Source organism: Rhinolophus sinicus, linkage group LG01 (assembly GCF_036562045.2).
Source record: "Rhinolophus sinicus isolate RSC01 linkage group LG01, ASM3656204v1, whole genome shotgun sequence".
Classification (NCBI taxonomy): domain Eukaryota; kingdom Metazoa; phylum Chordata; class Mammalia; order Chiroptera; family Rhinolophidae; genus Rhinolophus; species Rhinolophus sinicus.
In genome coordinates, this window is record NC_133751.1 from 146,830,337 (window position 1) to 146,850,879 (window position 20,543).

Sequence of the window (20,543 nt, forward strand, 5' to 3'; positions counted from 1 at the left end):
TGAAAATCAGGCATGAGCTTGTTTACCTATTTTAAACACCACCCCTTCCAGGTCTGCGGAGGAGTGACTCCCTCCTAACGTGAAAAACAAGTGCAATGATGCAATTGGATCTGGATGGTTTGGGTTGCGTCTCCTTTGAGCCGTGTGCACAAAGACCTGCAGAAATTGAGTTCCTGCCTGGCTCAGCAGTTTTCAACTCAAATCCAGGCCTTGATTTTTTGGAGTCAGGAAGGCCTGGTAAGGACCCATTGGATAGCATTTGTCAGACTAGTTTGCTTGTGGGAACCTTTCTAAAGCTTTCCAATTGTGCTGTATATTAGTTAACACTTGAAGATGTTTTGAATCATCACGATAATGATTTACCTCCTCTGCTGGCACTTCCTAAGTTGTGTCTTAGTGATCAGTCAGAGAGGAACAATAGGAAGAGAGTTTGTGATCAGAGTACTTGAGGATTGTGTGTGTGTGTGTGTGTGTGTGTGTGTGTATATATATATATATATATATATATATATATATATATATATATATATATATATATATATGTTTGTTTGTTTTTGTTTTTCCAGGGAGGCTGGTGGTAACCTACATACTCCCTTCCTTGTGTTCCTTGTATACTCTCTTCACTTTGATTGTATCCTCTGTATTTTTTCTTTGAATCTGCTTACTCTAGAATGTTTAATTTCATAGTAGTAAGCTTATTTGTCCTTGAATTCATTTAGGGGCTGAATGCCAAGGAGAACCTGCTTAATAAGTGAGCCATGGTTACAGTTTCATGACTAAGGGTTTGGCTTGTTGAGTTACAGGAGGGTGAACCTAGTGCCATGGGGAGTGTGGCGGGAATCAGGTGAGAGAAGGGACGCATGGGGTGGGGATGGGGGTGGAATAGTGAAGTAGGCTAAAACTCCCTTGGACATTCTAATTAGAAAAAAGTGGTGGGAGGCCAGGGAGTTGTGCAAAGGATCTCAGTGTTTGAATCTGTTCTACTGATACCTTTGTAAGAACAATAACCCTCCTCCCTTACTTTAGGCTCAAATCAAAGCTTCTTGCGGGTCATTCACACTTGATATAATCTCAGATTTGTAGCTTTATGTACCCAGTGTTACGAATGAAACCAGTCGAGTTGGTATGGTGCTTACAAAGGTGTATGAGGAAGAATTCATTGATGCTTGAGTGGTGAAACTTGATTTTCCCCCACAGGGTAAAAAATTATGAGTGGTATGAGAAAAAAATCATTAAAAATATATTAAAAAGTATATATGGATTTAACACACACATACACTATATGGGAATTCTATTCTAAGAATATAGTCCTTAGGAATTAAATTTGCATCTACCTGTAATGCATGGTCTAATCTAGGATTTGGTTTTTTTTCTCCACTCCAGGAAGTGACTTTGGTCCAGAGACTTCCTCTCCGGTCCTGCCGCCTGGCCATGGTGGTGACTTCTCCGCGGGCAGTCTTCCTGCGGCAGAGGACACCTACAGGGTGAGCTTGGCCAAAGGTGTGTCCATGTCTCTGCCTTCATCACCTCTGCTGCCTCGACAGTCTCACTTGGTGCAGTCAAGATCAAACAAAAAATCCCCAGGTAAACAAGCAACAAAATAGTACCCAAACCAGCTGTCTTGGTTATATACATAATACGCATATTGAAGTTAAGCAAAACTGGTGCTTAGAAGAAATCTGGGAGAAGTTGTTTTTTTGTTGTTGTCATGGTAACTTCTGGATGAAGGAAACCTTTTTAAAAATTTTGAACAGACTCATTTCTTTAGTTCAACCTATATATAAACTCTATTGGATGCTGAGACTAGAACTTTACGAAGATTCAAAGTCTTGTTATCAATATTAGTGTTAACCATTGGTTTTGTTTTCTTACTCATGAATTAAGAAATGCTTTTATCTAAATTCATTGTGGTGTATTTAAAGGGTTTGGATTTTGGCAAGTGTAATCTGATAACAGTTATTACCAAGTATTCAATTCTGATGTATTTTCCTTGACTACATCATTCAGCATTTGAACAGCTATAAAATTTAATTGTTTGTGAAAATTCTGACTTGTAAATCAGTGAGGGCAAAGGACTCATGGATTACTTGTTTAAAATATTTTCAGCTCTCTCACGCTTACCAGCTTTTTGTACTTAGTATTACCAATAAAAAAACCTACATTATTTAACTTGGAAAAGTTATGAATCAGACGTGAGGAAAGCGTTTCCAAAATGCCGATACCTGGAGTCATAAAAGTTCTTTGATCTTCTTTTAGGTTTGCTGAGTATTTGTTTACTGTGGGCAGGACAATTTTGGGCCTTATTGATCATATGGCCAGTGCAAAGATTCTTCTCATTTACACGTAAACATGTTTCGAATTGGTCTAAAATGTACCCTGGGGCTGTAAAATTGATAGTCTGTTTTTCTGGTTTCTGAAATATTTGTATTTCTTGAGATGTCATATATGCATTATTTCTGAATCATTTAGTGGATATTTGCAGTTTGTGGGAGGGTATAATTAAGAGAGCAAATCTTAAGGCTTTGAATGTTAGAAACAGAGCTAGGGATTGGTGAGTATCCAAAATATTTTATTGTTCTAGAACTTTCTTATTTTGGACAACATTGTTTACAATCCAGTTATTGGCTGGAACTTGGAAACCTTTTCGGTATGAAGTGATTTCCTGTGCCAAGGAATCTGACCTGTTTATCAGTATTTAGGGAAATTCCTGGAATGTCCTTTCTTCTCAGCCCTCCCCCTACTGCTGTATCTCTGTCAGACTTCTTTTAAATCACAGTTTTCACATTGCTTTTCTTGCTGGTTACCCCATTGGAAACATTCCCTTTCTATAAATTGTGCACAGCATTTTACTTTTTCTTCTATCAGCAACGTCAATTAGTGTGTTTATGTGCTTCCGGTGTCTGATGGTGGAGGATGAGCATGATGTCTTTTCTAAGTATACCTCATCTATATAAAACATAATACAGAGAGTTCCAACCCCATCTGGATCTTTAAGGAACCTTAGTTGAGGGTAATGTCAAGTGCATAGATCTGGCCATTAGGACAGTTTTCCTTCCTATACCTGTGCACCTACACACATGACATGTTGCTTGGGGCTTAGGACAAGTGACTACTTGAGAGACGAGAGATACTACATTTCACATATAATTTCATTATTAATAAATTCAGTGTTTGTTTTAGTAGGACTTAAATCTTTTTAAATAAATGTATTTCTCGTTTTTTTTCCAGCTTTATTGAGATACAGTTGACATATAACATTGTATAAGTTTCAAGTGTAAAACATTGTGATTTTATATATGTATATATTAGAAAATGATGACAGTAGGTTAGTTAATACATCCACCACCTCATCTAATTGCAATTTATTTATTTGTTTATTTAGTGGCATTTTAGTGGGATGTTCAGTAGCAATGAGTGGCATGGCTACCCAGGAGGGTCTCAGAGCCTATAGGCACACCAGCAGGGGAATCGCTGAGAAGCCCTTGTCTCCTGCACCCTGACCAAATTTGATATCTTTAGTTTTGAGAAAATATCCTGGCGTTTGTTTTTCTCTATTGGAACAAAATTTACTTCTGCTGAATTCTTTTCAAGGCCTTGTGAATAGAAGGGAGTAGTTCTGTAACATTAAACCTTTTAATGGATTAAAGAAAATATTCTGCATATGAGATGCTTTTGGTCCAAATAGCATTTAAATACATTAAGCAGATTCTTCTCTAGCGGAGCAGTGCTTGTGGAGTGCTCAAATTTGTGCGGCAAATTAGTGTCTCATGGTGGTACTTTGGCTTCATTCCCTTCATAATTTTAATTCAAAAAGGAAGGTGAAGGGCAAAGGTGCTTGCTTCCCAATGGCACTGACTCAGACTACATCCGACAATAAACAGTATTTTTACACACACAGATTTCTGCGTAAGCCATATTGTTGGAAAACTATCCAGAGCCCTGATGTTCTACCTGCCTGTAAAAATAGCTGACATATGGTTGTGAACGTCCACTGGATTTAAAAACAGTCATCCACTTAAAAAGCTAGCACTGTTGTCGCTCACGATACAGTAAACACGGTGTGCTGTGTGAGCAGCACCCCGGTGTGGAGCCATCCCCCTCTGCTCCCCCACCCCAGCGGGATCTTATCTTTCAGACTCAGCTCTGAAATTACCTTGATGACTTCTGTTCTCATTTTTAAGACAAGACCCCTTTCTCTTTTGTTTAATAAGGTGCTTTAAAAAAAATCCAAACCTGTTTTACTTGTTTGGATAGAAACTCTTCACTAATTGATGCTAATCAAGAAACTGTCAAGGACCGAAACTATTATTCTAGCAAAGGTCAAATACTATAAACCCCTGTGATAGGCACTCACACAGCCTGTAGTGATGAAAGTTTGTATACCGATAACAATTGATGATTAGCTCCTAGGCTATGGGAACCCTGCGCCAGGGACAATTTCATTAACCTTTCAATAACACGGCCCCACATTTTACGTGATTTTCTTACATTCCACTTATATTGCTGGTTATTATGTTCTATTTACTGTCCTACTACCTTATGCAATTTGTTTGTATTATTTTCACTGCTAGTCAGAATATGCAGTGAAATACATTTTCCAGTAATGAAAATAAGAACCAGTATCCATTAAAGTATTTCTGTGTCTATTGCAAGCCTTTTTGGATTAAGAATTCATTAATATTTGTAATGTATTCTTGCGTCTTCCAGAGAAGAGCAAAGCCCATTTCCTGTGGTTTATTTATTAGTAATATCATTAGTTACTTTATATTTGGATTACATTTCCCTGATCACTTTGGGCTCATTATGAAACAATCACAAGGTAGGGCATGAATGAGAAGCCACCTTTAAAAATATTTTGAGGGCGTAGGACAGCAGATGGTAACAAATGGGTGATGCTGCTTTTCTTATCCTTGCTTGTATGGAGACACTGGGTCATGCTGGCTATTTGCACCTTTGCTGCTTCCAGTTCCAGTTCTGTCACCATTGACAGAGCTGATGTAGCAGTTTTGAAAACCCCTCTGGCTGTCTGTTTCTTTAAGGGCAAAACCTCAAAGCTGACAGGCTGTAAAGTGAAAGACTTTGATTCTCGGACCATGAGTTAATGTCTGCCAGGGCTTTCCCAACCCCCTCCCCTCCTCCAAGAGTGTTTCTTGTAGAAAATTTGGAAATCCCAGCATAGAGACAGAACTACTCTTAGCATTTTGATTTTCTAGTGTTTTTTTTTTCTCAATCTACATCTAAACCTAAAATCACATGTGCTCTGAGTTTTTCCACTTAATATTATATCATGAGCAATTTCCACTTTGTTTGAAGAACTTGATATTTAATGTCCATTGTTTTAACATTCCATAATTGATTTTTATTCGTTTGATGCAGAAGTACTCGCAGTTTAAAAGGTTAAAAACAATTACGAAAACCGCAATTACATTTGCACCAACCTAATAACTAATTTCCAGTTTGGGGATATTTATATTATTTTTTAGAATTTAGAAAAAATTGTAGCATGAGCCAAAATGTTTTGTTTTGCTGTATAATGCACATGAATTTTTAATTAAGGTACAATGCACCTAAAGTTGACCATCTTAACACTTTTTAAGTGTATAGTTCCATAGTGTTAAGTACATTCACATTGTTTTGCAACCAGTCTCCAGAACTCCCGATGGGAATATTTTTGTCCGGTAATTTTTAATGCACAGCTGATAACTCAAAAGTGGCAGGTTCCCAGAAGTGGAATTATTGAACTAAATGGACTGCATTTCTAAAGATTCCTGATACATACTGTCCTGTCATTTTCCAGAAAAGCTGTATTGATTTCACATTCCCTCCAGCATTCTTTGTGAGGCTTCTTTTTGAAGTTAACATCTTCTGGGAATGGTCTCAAACGGATGGCGTTGGTGGTAGGTGCTTTTCAGGCCCAGTTGTGGACTTCTGAGAATTCGGAAGAGGACCCTGAGAGAAGTCATTCTGTAACCTTCCTCTCTTGAACTTCCTTTCTGTCTACACTTGCCATTTTCTTTCTTTCCACGGTACTGTGTCAGGGGACTTATCACAGCTGAGTCAGATCAAGTTCATGGTAAGCACAACACTCAGCTGGCTTCCAGTTTCTGCAACCCCACAGTCTCTGTTTCGCGCTGTGCATCATGGAGGGTCAGAGACATGTTAAGGTTGGCCAGGCCTCCAGCGCACATCTAGTAAGGTCTCTCTGCAAATATGGAAGCAAAGATGGCTCATCGCTAAGGCACGTACCCCAATGTACAGGTTATCGGTGGAACTTAGCCTCAGCCCAGATCCCGCTCCCTGTCCCCAGCACATTCTCCTATGCCAGTCTGCACTGTGCTATCTGTCCATGTGTGACACAAGAGCTGTAAATGACAAGGCTTTGGGTTCTGGTTGCATGTACATTGGGGAGGTCTGGGGCTCACACATGCATCTGTGAGGCTTCTTCTTGGTGAGGTGGAGCATCACACAGGAAATGCACAGTCCCAGCACACATCGGCTTGTAGAACCAGCTAGTTCTAGGTCCTGCTTTCACCTCTGAGTGGTCAGGGCCACAGTCAGGGATCTGAGCTTCAGCAAGGACAGTTCACTTCTGAATAGGGTGACATTCTTTGTTTCCTGCTAGAGACTTGTTATATGGTAGCTTCCTCCAAGGAGTAGGTGACCGGCCTGTGCATACTGCCATGCATGGCTCTGACCAGAACGCACACACTTTCTCCTGTTCGGAGTTTGTACGTAGAACCATGTACCTGTGTTTGCTCCACTGTGAACCTAAGGACCTTTGAGGGCCATCCATTTCCCTGCTTCACCCATACACAATTGGGCTGTTCCTTGGAACCACCCCACAGTTTTAAAGAATACTGATGCGTGGGTCACATCTTCTGAGATTCTGACTTAATGCACATGAGGTATTGCATTGCGGTTTTTTTATAGGCTTCCCAGGTGATTCTCACATGTAGCAAAGTTTGAAAAACACTGATGAAAGAATGTGATTATCTTATTCCTTTCCAGATAAACTAGACATTTATCTCTATTTTCTAAATTTTAGAAATTATATTTGAGGAAGAAAATACAATTTGTACGAAATAAAGATACAGTAAATTTTGGTTCCCTCCACAGCCCCAGAATGACAACTACATTTGACGGTTGGTGGAGTGTCTTTCCTGCTTTGTTTCTGTAGTACACAAACACAGTGATATAGTTCCCATTCCCTCAAGCACTGGACATGTAAAAGGTTCCTGGTTTTCCACTAAAGAACAGTAGGAGAACATTCTTCTATATTAACATTCAAAGGCATCTCTGATATTTTCATTGAATAGACTATAAAAATGGGATTAGCGGGTGAAAACTTATTAATGTTGAAAATGAATTTTTATATACTTACTGGTCATTTATACTTCTTTCTTTGGAGAATTTTTTGTGATGTTTGTGCTCTGTTCTACTGGGGCAATATATTTTTCTTACTGAATCATCATAGCTTTCTTCTTGTTTATTTTAAGGCTATCAGTCATGTAAGTTATTAAAATTTTTTTCTCAGTTAATTAGCTTTATAGTGTTTTATGACTCACAGTTTTTTTCTCAATTCAAATTTAAATATTTTTTCATTGTGATTTACTCCATTGCATTTTTAAAAAAAACAGCTTTATTGAGGTATTTTACATACCATCTAATTAATTTATCCATTTAAAGTTTACAGTTCGATGTTTTTTATCATTTTCACAGGGTTGTGTGCGACCATCATCACAATCTAATTTTAGAACATTTTTATCTGCCTTTAAAAGACAACATTCCCATTAGCACTCACTCCACATTCCTTTCTACCACCCCACACCCCAACCCCTATGCCCCCACACACACACCCTAAGTAACCACTAATCTGCTTTCTGTCTCTATGGTTTGCTTATTGTGGACATTTCATACAAGTAGAATTATACAATATGTAGTCTTTTGTGACTGGCTTCTTACATGTAACAGTGTTTTCTAGGTTTATCCATGTTGTAGCATGTATCCCTACGTCATTCTATTTTATTACCAAATATTGTATGTACATGCCACACTTTTAAAATTCATTCTTCAGTTTATGGACATATGGGTTGTTTCCATTTTTGGCTTTTATGAGCAATGCTACCATGAACATTTGTGTATGTCTCATTTTTGTCTGATGTAGCTATTCATTTTTTCTTGGGTAGTACCTAGCTGTGGAATTGCTGGATCATTCGGTAACTCTATGTTTAACCTTTTCAAGTACTGCCAAATTGTTTTCCAGAGTGACTGCATTTGTATTCACACCAGAAAAATATTGGTTTCCAATTTCTCTACACCTTGGCTAACACTTACTGTCAATCTTTTTTATTATAGTCATGCTAATGCATGTGAACTAGTATCTCCTTGTACTTTTATTATTAAGATGTACGAATTCTTTGCATATTCTAGATACAAATTATGCAATATGCAGATATTTTCTTCCATTCTTTGGGTTGTCTTTTTTCATATTCCTGATACTATTGTTTCAAGCACAAAAATTTTTGATTTTGATGTCTAATTTATTAATTTTTTGCTGTCCTTTTGATGTCATATCTAAGCAACTATTGCCTAATCCAAGGTCACAAAGACTTATACTGTTGTTTTCTTCTAAAACTGTTACAGTTTTAACTCTTACATTAGGTCTGTAATCCCTTTTGTGTGTTCATTTTTTGTGTATGGTGTGAGGTAGGGGCCAACTTCATTCTTTTACATGTGGATATCCAGTTGTCCCAGCAGCATTTATTGAAAAGATAATTCTTGTCCCATTAGTCTTTGATTGACCGAGTCATTGCTGTGCCCTAAACCATCTCTGTTGTTCCACTTATTCCTTTGCTTATTCTCTTCCCTAGGCTGTGTCAGAACTTTCTCTGTCAGAGTTGGCCTCAGGTGTGGCTCTCATCTCTGCTTCATCCAGCCTTCCTTTATGTCTCTCCTTTTCCCTACGTGAGAAATAACTTCTTGCTCCAAACACTTGTAGCCCTGTGCATCCACCTCCCTCTTCACAGCCTCCTATTGCATTTCTCTACCCTGGCATTCTGTGAGCACCTTGTCTTTGTTTCCCCTTGGAAGCCTAGAGAGCAGAATCTAATCATGTCCTTCCATTACCCTGTGAGGGGGCACAGGGCTGTACCTGTTCAAATGAATGGGATTTTAGTAGTCTATATTTCTGCTCCATGTGATCAGTTGAAAATATGAATGGACGCATAGCAATTTAAGTGGAACGATACCTTGCGTTTATAAAGCGAGGAACACACTTTCCCCTTATCTAGGGAGAACTGATACTTTAATTAAGGTCCTACCTCTCTCTCAGGGCTTTACTCTCATCAAGCAGAGATCAAAGGGGAGTAGGTTTTAAACTGGGTTTGTTAGCAGCCTTCTAAGCCCTGCTTTTCTATGCTCCTGTCACTCTCCCATTTTCTTAGGCTTTTGGCATTTTGGCTGCATGTTTTCCGCCACCTGAGGTTAATGATGACTGGAGGTTTTATCGAGTCACACTTTGTAGCAGTGTCAGCTGCACCCTGTGGTGGTGTCAGATGGCGGCTAGAACAAACCCAATCTCATACTCAGAAATGAGTGTTTTTACCTCAAGAAAATTGATGGGGGCAGGGGCAGTGGTGGTGGGAATCTTCTTTCTTCTTTTTGATCATTTCTGATTCACAGAGAAACACACAAGCCCACGGAAGCTATTGTATCTGTATCTAACATCAATGAATGTTAGTGTAAAGTAGAAATAGAAGGAAAGATTGATGTTTCAGCTTGAATTCTCAAATTTGTTGTGAAAAAGTCTGTGTGCCGGCAGGAATGGCTGGCTGTGTTCCAGGCAGAGGGGCAGGGGTGTTCAAAGCCTGGAGTGGGGAAACTCAAGTGAGTACAGAATGGTGATCTCTAGAAGACAGGCTAGTGAGAACTACAGTGCCTTCCTTACAAAAGGAAAACTGGGACAATGGGAAAAATCTGTTGTTAGTGCCTAGATCACGGACACCAATAAGCTTTGCCTCTGGGCGTTTATGTAGAGTAGCTAGCTAACAGTGTCCTGCAAGGAACCCTTTCTCTGCACAAGGCTTCTGAGAAATACAATGGAGGAAACATTTTCAAGGAGGTATGTGGTTTTCTTGTCACTTCCATTATCAACAAAATCCATCTTTATTGGTCAGAGGTCCCAAGTGGTAGATAATGAGTTCACTTTAAAAAACAAATAGATTTTATCTTTTAGAGCAGTTTTAGGTCACAGCAAAATGGAGTGGAAGGTACAGAGATTTTTTTTGTGTACGCCCTGTCCCCACACGTGCATAGCTTCCCCCATTATCACCATCTCCCACCTGAGGGGCACATTTGTTAAATCAGTGAATCTACATAATCAGCCCAAGTCCATAGTTTACCGTAGGGTTCACTGTCAATCTTGGACATTCTGTCACTTTGGACAAATGTATAATGACATATATCTATCCTTATGATATCACACAGTGAATATTTTCACTGTGTGCTTCCCCTAATCATCCCTCCGTCCCCACCCAAACTCAAACCCCTGGCAACCATTGATCTTTTTACTGTCTCCATAGTTTTGCCTTTTCCAGAATACCATCATATATTTGGAACTCTTTTCATACTGACTTCTTTCACTTAGTAATAGGCATTAAAAATTCCTCCATGACTTTTCATGGTTTGTTAGCTTATTTCTTTTTATTCCAATTGTATGGAAGTACTATGTTTTTTTGTTGTTGTTTGATTTTTTTTTTTTTTTTCATTCACCTACTGAAGGGACACCTTGGTTGTTTCAAGTTTTGGCAATTTTAAATAAAGCTTCTGTAAACATCTGGTATAGGTTTTTGTGTAGACATAAATTTTTAGTGCCTTTGGGTAAATACCAAGAAGCACGGTTGATGGATTGTGTAGTTAGAGGAAGTTTAGTTTTTGTAGGACACTGTCAAATTACCTTCCAAAGTGGCTGTACCATTTTGTATTCCCACCAACAATGAATGAGAGTTGTTGTTGTTCCACACCGTTGTTAGCTTTTGGTATTGTCAGTGTCCTGGATTTTGGCCATTCTAATAGGTATGTGGTGGTATCTTGTTTTAATCGACGTTTCTCTGATAACATATAATGTGGAGCATCTTTTCATATGTTTCTTTATCTGTGTATCTTCTTTGGTGAGGTGTCTGTTAAGGTCTTTGTTCCATTTTTAAAATTAGATTGTTTTCTTATTGTTGAGTTTTAAGAGATTTTCGTATATTTTGGATTATAGTGCTTCATCAGATGTGTCTTTTGCAGATATAGTCTCCATGCTCTTGACATTGTCTTTCACAGAGCAGAAGTTTTTAATTTTAGTGAAGTCCAGCTTATCAAGTATTTCTTTCATGGATAATGCCTTTGGTGTTACATCTAAAAAGTCATCACCATACCCAAGGTCATCAGGATTTTCTCCTCTGTTATCTTTTAGGAGTTTTGTAGTTTTGCATTTTACATTTAGTTAAATTTTTGTGAAGTTAATTTTTGTGAAGGGAATAAAGTCTCTGACTAGATTGTTTTTTTGATTTGTTTCGTTTTTTTGTTTTTTTTTGCATGTGGAAGTTCAGTTGTCCAAACACAATTTGTTGAAAAGACTCTTCTTTGCTCATTTGTATTGCCTTTGCTACTAGGTCAAGGTCAAGGTCAGTTGAGTGTATTTATTTGGGTCTCTTTCTGGACTCTGTATTCTGTTTCATTTATCTATTTGTCTGTTCTTTGTCCAGTACCACTCTGTCTTGATCCATGTAGCTTTATAATAAGTGTTAAAGTAAGGTAGTATCAGTCATCCAACTTTATTTTTCTTCAATATTGTGTTGGTTATTCTGAGTCTATTGCCATTCTATATCAACTTTAGAATCAGTTTGTTAATATCCACAAAATAACTTGTAAAATTTTGATTGGGCTAGCATTGAACCTATAAAGCAAGTTGGGAAGAACTAATGTCTTAACAATATTGAGTCTTTCTATCCATGAACATGGAATATCTCTCCACTTATTTAGTTTATATTTAATTCTTTCATTAGAGTTTTGTAGTTTTCCTCATATAGGTCATGTATATAGTTTGTTAAATATATACTTTATCATTTTGGGGGGTGCTAATGTAAAGGGAATTGTTTTTAGTTTCAAATTCCACTTGTTTATTGCTGGTATATAGGGCATTGATTGACTTCTCTGTATTAACCTTGTATCCTGAAACCTTGCTACAATTGTTTATTAGTTCCAGGAGTTTTTTGTTTGTTTGTTTGTTTTTTCAGTCTTTTGGATTTTCTACACAATCATGTCATATGTGAACAAAGACAATTTTGTTTCTTCCTTCTAACTCTGTACAGTAGCTCCCCCTTAATTGTGGTTTTGCTTTCCATGGTTTCAGTTACCCAAGTTCAACCATGGTTTGAAAGTATTAAATGGAAAATTCCAGAAATAAACAATTTATAAGTTGCACACCATCCTGAGTAGCATGATGAAATCTTTCGCTGTCCCAGTCTATCCTGCCCAGGACATGAATCATCCCTTTGTCTAGCATATCCATACTGTATACGCTACCCATCTATTAGTCACTTAGTAGCTGTCTTGTTTATCCAATTAACTGTTGTGATATCACAATGTTTGTGTTCCAGTAATCCTTATTTTATTTAATAATGGCCCCAAAGCAAAAGAGGAGTGATGCTGACAATTGAGATATGCCAAAGAGAAGCTGTAAAGTGCTTCCTTTAAGTGAAAAGGTGAAAGTTCTTGACTTAAGGAATGAAAAAAAATCGTATGCTAGGCTACTCATATCTATGGTAAGAACAAATCTACCCATGAAATTGTGAAGAAGGAAAAAGAAATTCATACTAGTTTTGCTGTCACACCTCAAAGTGCAAAATTTATAGCCACAGTGTGTGATAAGTGCTTAGTTAAGATGGAAAAGGCATTAAATTTGTGGGTGGAAGATATGAATAGAAAACGTGTTCTGATTGAGGACAATGTGTTTCACTAGAAATTATGGAGTTTATATGAAGACTTCAGTAAGGGATCCTCTGAAATGATTGACACCAAGACATTTACTGCAAGTAAGGGATGGTTACTTGCAGTAAGAGATTCAGAATAGGTTTGGCCTGAAAAATATAAAAACTGGAGAGATAGTGAGTAAGCACATTCACATAACTTTTATTACACTATATTTTTATAATTGTTCTATTTTATTGATGGTTGTTGTTACTCTCTTACTATGCCTATTTTATAAATTAACTTTATCATAGATATTGATTATAGGAAAAAACATAGTATATGTAGGGTTTAGTATGTATAGGAAAAAACATAATATACCGGGGGTGCCAAAAAAATGTATACAAGTGGACACTTTGGTCAACATTGCTCAAGTAGTTCGCCATAATCAGAAGTGTCTGGACGCTGATGGTAACCACTTTGAGCACCTCTTATAATTGCAGAAGTCAAATGTGACTTGTATTCATCTTTTGTTATCAGTATATATTGAGTATTACAATTTTAATAGTTTTTTCCTTTCTTAAAATGTGTATATATTTTTTGGCACCCTCTGTATATATGTATATAGGGTTCAGTACTATCTGTGATTTCAGACATCCACTGGGGAACTTGGAATGTATCCCCCATGGATTGGGTGGGGGGGAGGCTACTGTATACTTTTTCTTTTCTTTTTTTTTTTGCCATATTACAGGAGTTAGGACATCCAATACAGTGTTGAAAAGAAATGGGGAGGGGGGCATCCTTGCCTTTTTCCTGATCTTAGTGGAAAAGGTTCTAGCTTCTTACCATTAAGTGTGATATTAACTATAGAGTTTTTTTGACAATATCAAGTTGAAGAAGTTCCTTTTGATGCCTACTTTACTGTGAGTTTTTATCATAAATGGGTATTGCATTTTGTGAAATTCATTTTATGCATCTATTGATATGATAATGTGATTTTTATTTCATTAGGCTGACTAAATTGATTTTCAGATGTTGAACCAGCCTTGCATTATCTGGTAAATAGGTTTTGAGACTCAATTTTCAGTTAGTATGTAATTGGGGGTGAGACTGTGTTTCTTACACAGCACCGAGTAATTCTCGGGATACCAGCTGGATGTCCTACAATTCAACTCGATTTTGACACTATCCACCCAGAGATATCATCAGATTCTGCAGGTGAAGGGGTCATTCCTATAAGACTGTTCCCAGCCCTAACTTCAGATGCTGGTTGCAAGCCCAGTTGTAACCAGTGCTTCTAACCAACTGGCTATAGTTTGGAAGTTTCATGACCCCCTCCTTGGACCTCAGATGACATCATAAGTCCACGTTCTTACCTGTACATATGACTGACTGGCTATAAATTAGAGGTTCCCATGCCTCCTCCTTCCCTGGTTTTGATTAATTTGCTAAAGCAACTCACAGAACTCTGAAATATTTTACTTATTCAATTACCAGATTATTATAAAAGGATATAATTCAGGAATAGCCAGATGGAAGGGATGCATAGAACAAGGTATGGGGAGAAGGTAAAGACCTTCCATGGGCTCTCGGAGCATGCCACTCTCCCAGAGTGTGCACATACTCACCAACTTGGAAACTCTCCGAACCCAGTCCTTTTGGGTTTTTATGGAGGCTGCATTACATAGGCATAATTGATTGAATTATCGGCTGTTGGTAATTGATTCAATCTCCAGCCCCATGCCCCTCCCTGGAGGGTGAAGGGTGGGACTGGAAGTTCAAACCCTCTAATTACATGGTTGGTTCCTTAGGGAACCAGCCCCCATCTGTATGTCATTTCCAAAAAGTCACCTAATTAACATAACAAAAGACACCTTTGTGCTCTCCTTACTTAGGAAATTTCAAGGGTTCCAGGAGCTCTATGCCAGAAATGGGGACAAAGACCAAATACATGTATCTTAATAGAAATTACAATATCACACCTAAGATACATCCTACTTGATCATAATTTATAATTACTTTTATGCATTCTTGGATTTGATTTGCCAATACTTTGAGGATGTTTGCATATATATTCATGAGAGATATTGGTCTGTAGTTCTGTTTTCTTGTGATATCTTTGTCTGGTTTTTGATATTGGAGTAATGCTGGCCTCATAGAATGAGATATGAAGTATTCCCTCTGTTTCTATTCTCTGAAAGTGATTGTGGAGAATTGGTATAATTTATTCCTTTAATGGTTAGTAGAATTCACCAGTGAACCCATCTGGGACTGTTGCTTTCTGTTTTGGAAGGTGATTATTTATTGATTCAATTTCTTTAATAGATACAGGCCTATTCCGATTGAGCTCACTTTTTGGAAAGTCTAGGAGAATCAATTATCCACCATCAATCAGGGCTTTGTGAGAATGGTTTTAGCTAACTGAAATGTTAACGATCCTGGTAGGTGCAAAATTCTCCATCCACCCCAGGCCTGGGCAGGTTGGAACTGGATTCATGTCCCATTTGGTTATAGGTGATTCTTCACCTGGGATACGGGGTTAGCAATGCTGCTTCTCTCATAGGGTAAGTGAAATTTAAATGAAATGGAGACTGTAAATCATAGGGCCTGATCCACAAGTTCTCCTGTGTTGGTTCCTCTTTCAGTGTAACCATCTGCCTCGGAGCCCATCTTCAGCTTCCTTCAACTGACTCAGTGGGTGCCAATAGGTTCCTACAGTCTCTAGCCTCTCGATTGTTTATGCTCAGCCAGATGCCCTCCAGTGGGATTTCACCCTCAGATCTGTATGTTTTCTGGCAAGCATATGGCTTCTTGATGTGCAGGAGACTTTGTTCCCTGTGAATAGGACATAAAAGCATCCTTAACACCGTGACTGACCAATATCGGGGTTCTAATTCCAGTTCTGCCACCAACTGCTTGTGTTAAACTCATCTTCTTTTTGTTTGTACGATTTGTGTAAAGTGATTAGAATCTTACATCTGTAAAATTGCCCTGTAAAGGAAGCCAGCTCTTCGAACTAGTGAAGCAAGTGCAAAGGTTTAGAAAGTAGTAGTTCTTAGCAGAAAAGAGAAATTTAGGTAAAACAAAAAGATGGGATGCCTGGTGGTACCCTGCCTCAATAATTTGTGAAGTTCTCGTGAGCTCTCTGGAAATGAGAGATGAACCTGATGGAGATCAAGTACTCCCAAAATGGTCCAAATTTGCTCACCAGGTAATGAGAGCAAACGTCCAATGGAAGTTGAGCAGTTACTTATTATCCGGAGCTATGCATGAAAGCACAGGTACAGAGTTGTTCCTTACTCAGGTAAGTGATAAAGTCAGCAGGTAAGGCAGAAACCTTCATGTCAGGTTACACTTGAACATCCCCCTTAAACTGCTCTTAAATGCCATATGCAGACATACTGTCTCTGGATGGAAGAGCTGTTTGTCTTCCGCCATTGCCATAGATTGCTGTTTATTTGGTGAAGTAGATAGCTTGTACTTCAGTCTGTATGGTACCAGAAATACGTTACACATCAGTATCCCATGACGTGAGGGGAGCGTGGGGGCCAAGACTGGCTGAGGGGGTAGCAGGTACAAGTCTCTCACCCTCCAGAATTGTCCCCCATGTTGTGTAGCACATTTGGTTGAATGCAGGTGAGGTAATTGTGCCCAGGTTACAACTCCACAGCAACTCTGGAGGGAAGTGTCATTTGAGAATGCAGAAATATTATGGACACTTCTGCCTTGGGCATTTTGATGTTTCACAAGGACTCTGGATGTTAAAGGTCTTCAGTAATCGAAAGAAAATATATGCCTGTTGTGCACATCCTTGAGTCTAGTGTTAATATTTGATTTGGAAATATTTGATATGGAAATTAGAGGTCTTGGAATGAGGCTTACAGGCTGTTGTGTCAATCAGAAAATGATTGTGGACTTCCAGCTCTTTAGCAAATAAATTCTATAGAGATTCCCTTTATTAAAAATAGTTCATTTTTACAAAATAATTTTCATTCTTTTCTGTTCCCATTAAAGCTATGTGTGTTTACTCTAAGATTTGAATGACTATATACACTCATATATATGCATTAAAATTAGAGTATATGCGTTGAAAAGATTCTCAGAGTGCGTGATTTTTTTGGAAGTTGTGAGGTTTAAGCAGATCTTATCTGCATTAGGTAAGTTTGACTTCCTGTATGCTATCCCATGGTCCCTCGCTGCCTTCTAAATGGAAAATTTCTACCCAAACTATGTAATATCATGGGAAGTTTCTGGCCCTGCAAGATGGACAGACCTGGGTTCAAATCCCCAGTCCTGGTTCTTAGTAGCTTGGTGTCCTTGGAAGTTACTTGACAGCCTCTTTGATGCATCATTCCACATCGGGCAATGAGAATAAATTATCTACCATTTAGTTTGAGAGGATAGAAGCAATGTTTGCAAAGGGCCTGGCTCCTAAAACACCTTTGAGAAATGCTGCTGCCACCTCTAGTTTTTGAGGTTAGGTAATTTGCCCCTCTCTCCTGTGTCAGCTTCTCCATACTGCATTCATCCTCTTTTGACTCCAGTCTGTTTCTCTGATCTAAAGGTGGGGAAAGCCCCAGTGCTTCAATACAGGGATCTTTAAAGTCTAATAGTTGATATTTGGATTTGGGTTAGTAAATTTTGAGGAAACTGTACAAAACAAATTGTTAATATTTGGATTTGGTTCGTAAGTTCTGGGCATGGGTTTGTGGAAAAGATAACCCATTCACAGCTTCTGCAGAAGGTTCTCATCAGCTGTTTCATTGGTTTTCATTTCCTGTGGTGTGTGTTGCTCCAGCCAGATGCCTTGTTTGTTTATTCTTGGTCCTATTGTAGCTCTTATTGAAAGTGATAAAGATCAGCCAGTGAGAAACACAAGTAACTGAGTTTGGAGGAGTGTGAAAGCAATTCACAAGGAAGCAAACTGATACCAAACATTTTGGGGGCGAGGGCACAGAAACCCACCATCATCTGTATGTTATCTTGAAGTGAGGGTTGATTCTGCCTGGCTGAAAAAGATGCCCCAGAATGGCTACCTCAGCCCTATGTAGACTCTCGGTCAGGAAAAAAATGATGTCAGCCAGCCAGCTAGGTGCAGAAAGTACACACTGAACATTTTCTGAGGACTTGATATATACTCAATGGTAGCTTTCACAGTATATTTTTCTTAAGTTCATGGTGTTTTAATAAGTAATTGAGGAATAACAGGTCTTTTTAAGGCAGGAAACATTCCTGTGGCTTGATACCTGCGTCCCCTTGACTTATTCTCACTGTTGCTTGTAGGTTTCTTGAGTCCAACATGTTTTCCCTGAAATGAGACAGAAATGTCCTAGTGGGCTGCTCAAGAAAAATCACATTTTGATCTGCATCTTGACTTCCTTCCATTATTTTTTGTGGCTTACTTGCCCTGCTTATTCCTTTCAGACTGGAAATCCTTAGGTTGTGTGCCCTTGGCTTTTAAGAATCGTCCGTTTTTATGGAGTAGTGCGCTCATGAGCTCTTTCTTCCCCCGGCTTCCTTGGACTTGTTGGTCGCTAAAGTAGCGAGAGAGGTTCCCAGGTTCCCTTTCATTACAAGCGTATATACTATGTAGGTGGATGTGATTTTTTTTTTTTTGGTGGTGACCTTCATTTTTCTGAATGGCCTCCGAGGCTCTCAGAGTTACTTCAATCATTTTTTACCCTGATTTGTTTTATGCAGGTTTCTTGGGCATTGGCTGCATGTTGGGCTCTGGGCTAGAGATGAAGTTAATAAATACTTGGCCCTAAGCTTTGGGGACCTCTCTCGGCTTAGTGAAACAGGTGATGAGGGTTCAGACATTGAGGTGTCCAGGAAGTGTTGTGACGTCATGGAGATGAGCATGATTCTCTGGGGGAGCTAAAAAGGTTCCTGGTGTATGTGACATTGGAGAGGGTTCTTAAAACATGAATTAGGGGTTACGTGGCAAACAGGTGCTTCCAGGGGCCAGGTTGGGCAGGAAGACTGTCCCACAGGGAAGCAACAGCCCCGCACAAGGCCTGGAGGGCACGTAGGAATGTGAGTGGGTGGCCTGCAGTGGCTGGAGCTCACGAGGCATAATGAGGCAGGTAGCATTAGAGACGATGGAAATACAGTGGGAGCCAGGAAGGGTTTTATTCTTTTGGCAGTGGTGCTCTTTGACAATTTTTAAAATAGATGAAATAAATAGATTTGGGTTTTAAGAGGGTAACTATTTCATGCAGGCCATCTTGGAGTTGAGGTGACTGGGTGGACTCTTTTGTAATGATCCCAGGGAAGTAGAGTGGCTTAGACCTCTGCCATGGCAGAGGACAGTGGAGGGAAATGGAGGTTGGTTGGAGAAAGTTTTAGGAAAAAGAATGTGTAGGTTGTGGTGACCTGTTTGTACATGAGAATTAGAGAAGGAAGAGAAGTGCAAAATTACGCAGGGCCAGGGCTTGCCAGCCCTTTTCATATCATGGAACTTAGAGGAAATATTTGTCCAGTGGTTGGAATAAGTAGACTGTCCCTTGGGCACTGCCCTAGACTTTATAGCAATCCAGAGAGCTGAGGGATACACCTCACCTCACTCCCTTAACTCGTTCTTTGCACACCAATTGGGAAGCTTGCTAAGGGCTCTAGCTCGGTTTTCTAGATGAATTCAGATTCCAAAAATTGTTGGACTGCTGGCTTTACACTTTACCCCGTGTCTCCAAGGTGGTCATTATTCTCGTATTTTAGGTAAGGGCACTAAGGCTCTGACAGGTGGCATACAACCCGATTCCTGGGATTCCCAGGTGATAATGTTTCTGTCCTGTCACAGGCGTAGGTAGCGGTGTAATGGACGACAGTGTGGATGGAGTACAGAAACTGGTTGGTCAGCCAGGGCAGTGAGTTTGACTTTGAGTATCTTGAACTTTGAATGTTCTACAGATCACTAGCTTCAAGGGAGGAGGAAGAATTTCAAGACATGGCATATACTGTGGCAGATGCTGTGAAGGTCAAGGATGATAAGGAATGAAAAGTGTCTGTTAGTTTTTGAAAATGTGGTAATTGATGACCATAGAGCAGAGGTGACAAACTTTCTCTGTCATGGACCAGATAGTAAATATTTTAGGCTCTGAGGGCCATATGGTCTGTGTTGTAACTGCTTAACTTTGTCATTGTGTTGCCGATCAGCCATAAATGTCAGTATAGAAATGCATGGACATGTGTTTTCTGCTTACATTTAAAAAATAATAATCCCCAAACTTTATTGGCCATTACCTGATTAGAATATGCCAGATGAGAATATTGTACAGAATTTTTTACATAGAAATCTTTACCTCTGTACCTTATGCACTTTATCCATTTGAAACATTTTGCTACATCCACTGTTGATACGGAATGACAACCTTGTCATTTTTTTTTTAACCATCAGAGCACAATTCATAGTATGAATACATTTCTGATAAATCTAACCTCCCCAAACAATGCCAGATTTGTTATTTTAATATATTCAACATTAAATTCTGTATATAGAGTCAAATCTATATCAAGCCCTGCCACTCAAAAGAAAAGAAAGTGTTTACATTTTATTTATATAAACAGGTAATGGGGCAGAATTGGCCCTG

General features: G+C 38.9%; 1 protein-coding gene across 13 annotated transcripts in view; it reads left to right on the forward strand.

The window, feature by feature from the left end:
- TANC1 (tetratricopeptide repeat, ankyrin repeat and coiled-coil containing 1) overlaps positions 1-20,543 on the forward strand; it is a 217,317-nt gene that overhangs the window by 93,978 nt on the left and 102,796 nt on the right. For 10 of the 13 annotated variants that reach the window (XM_074336787.1, XM_074336797.1, XM_074336833.1 and 7 more), the window contains exons 1-2: positions 81-237; positions 1,384-1,584. In XM_074336787.1, coding sequence (XP_074192888.1) covers positions 96-237; positions 1,384-1,584 — 343 coding nt within the window. In that variant the 5' untranslated portion in view covers positions 81-95. Of the gene's footprint in view, positions 1-80; positions 238-1,383; positions 1,585-20,543 lie in introns of those variants that run through there. The other 3 variants (XM_019727214.2, XM_074336821.1, XM_019727215.2) reach the window with 1 other exon arrangement.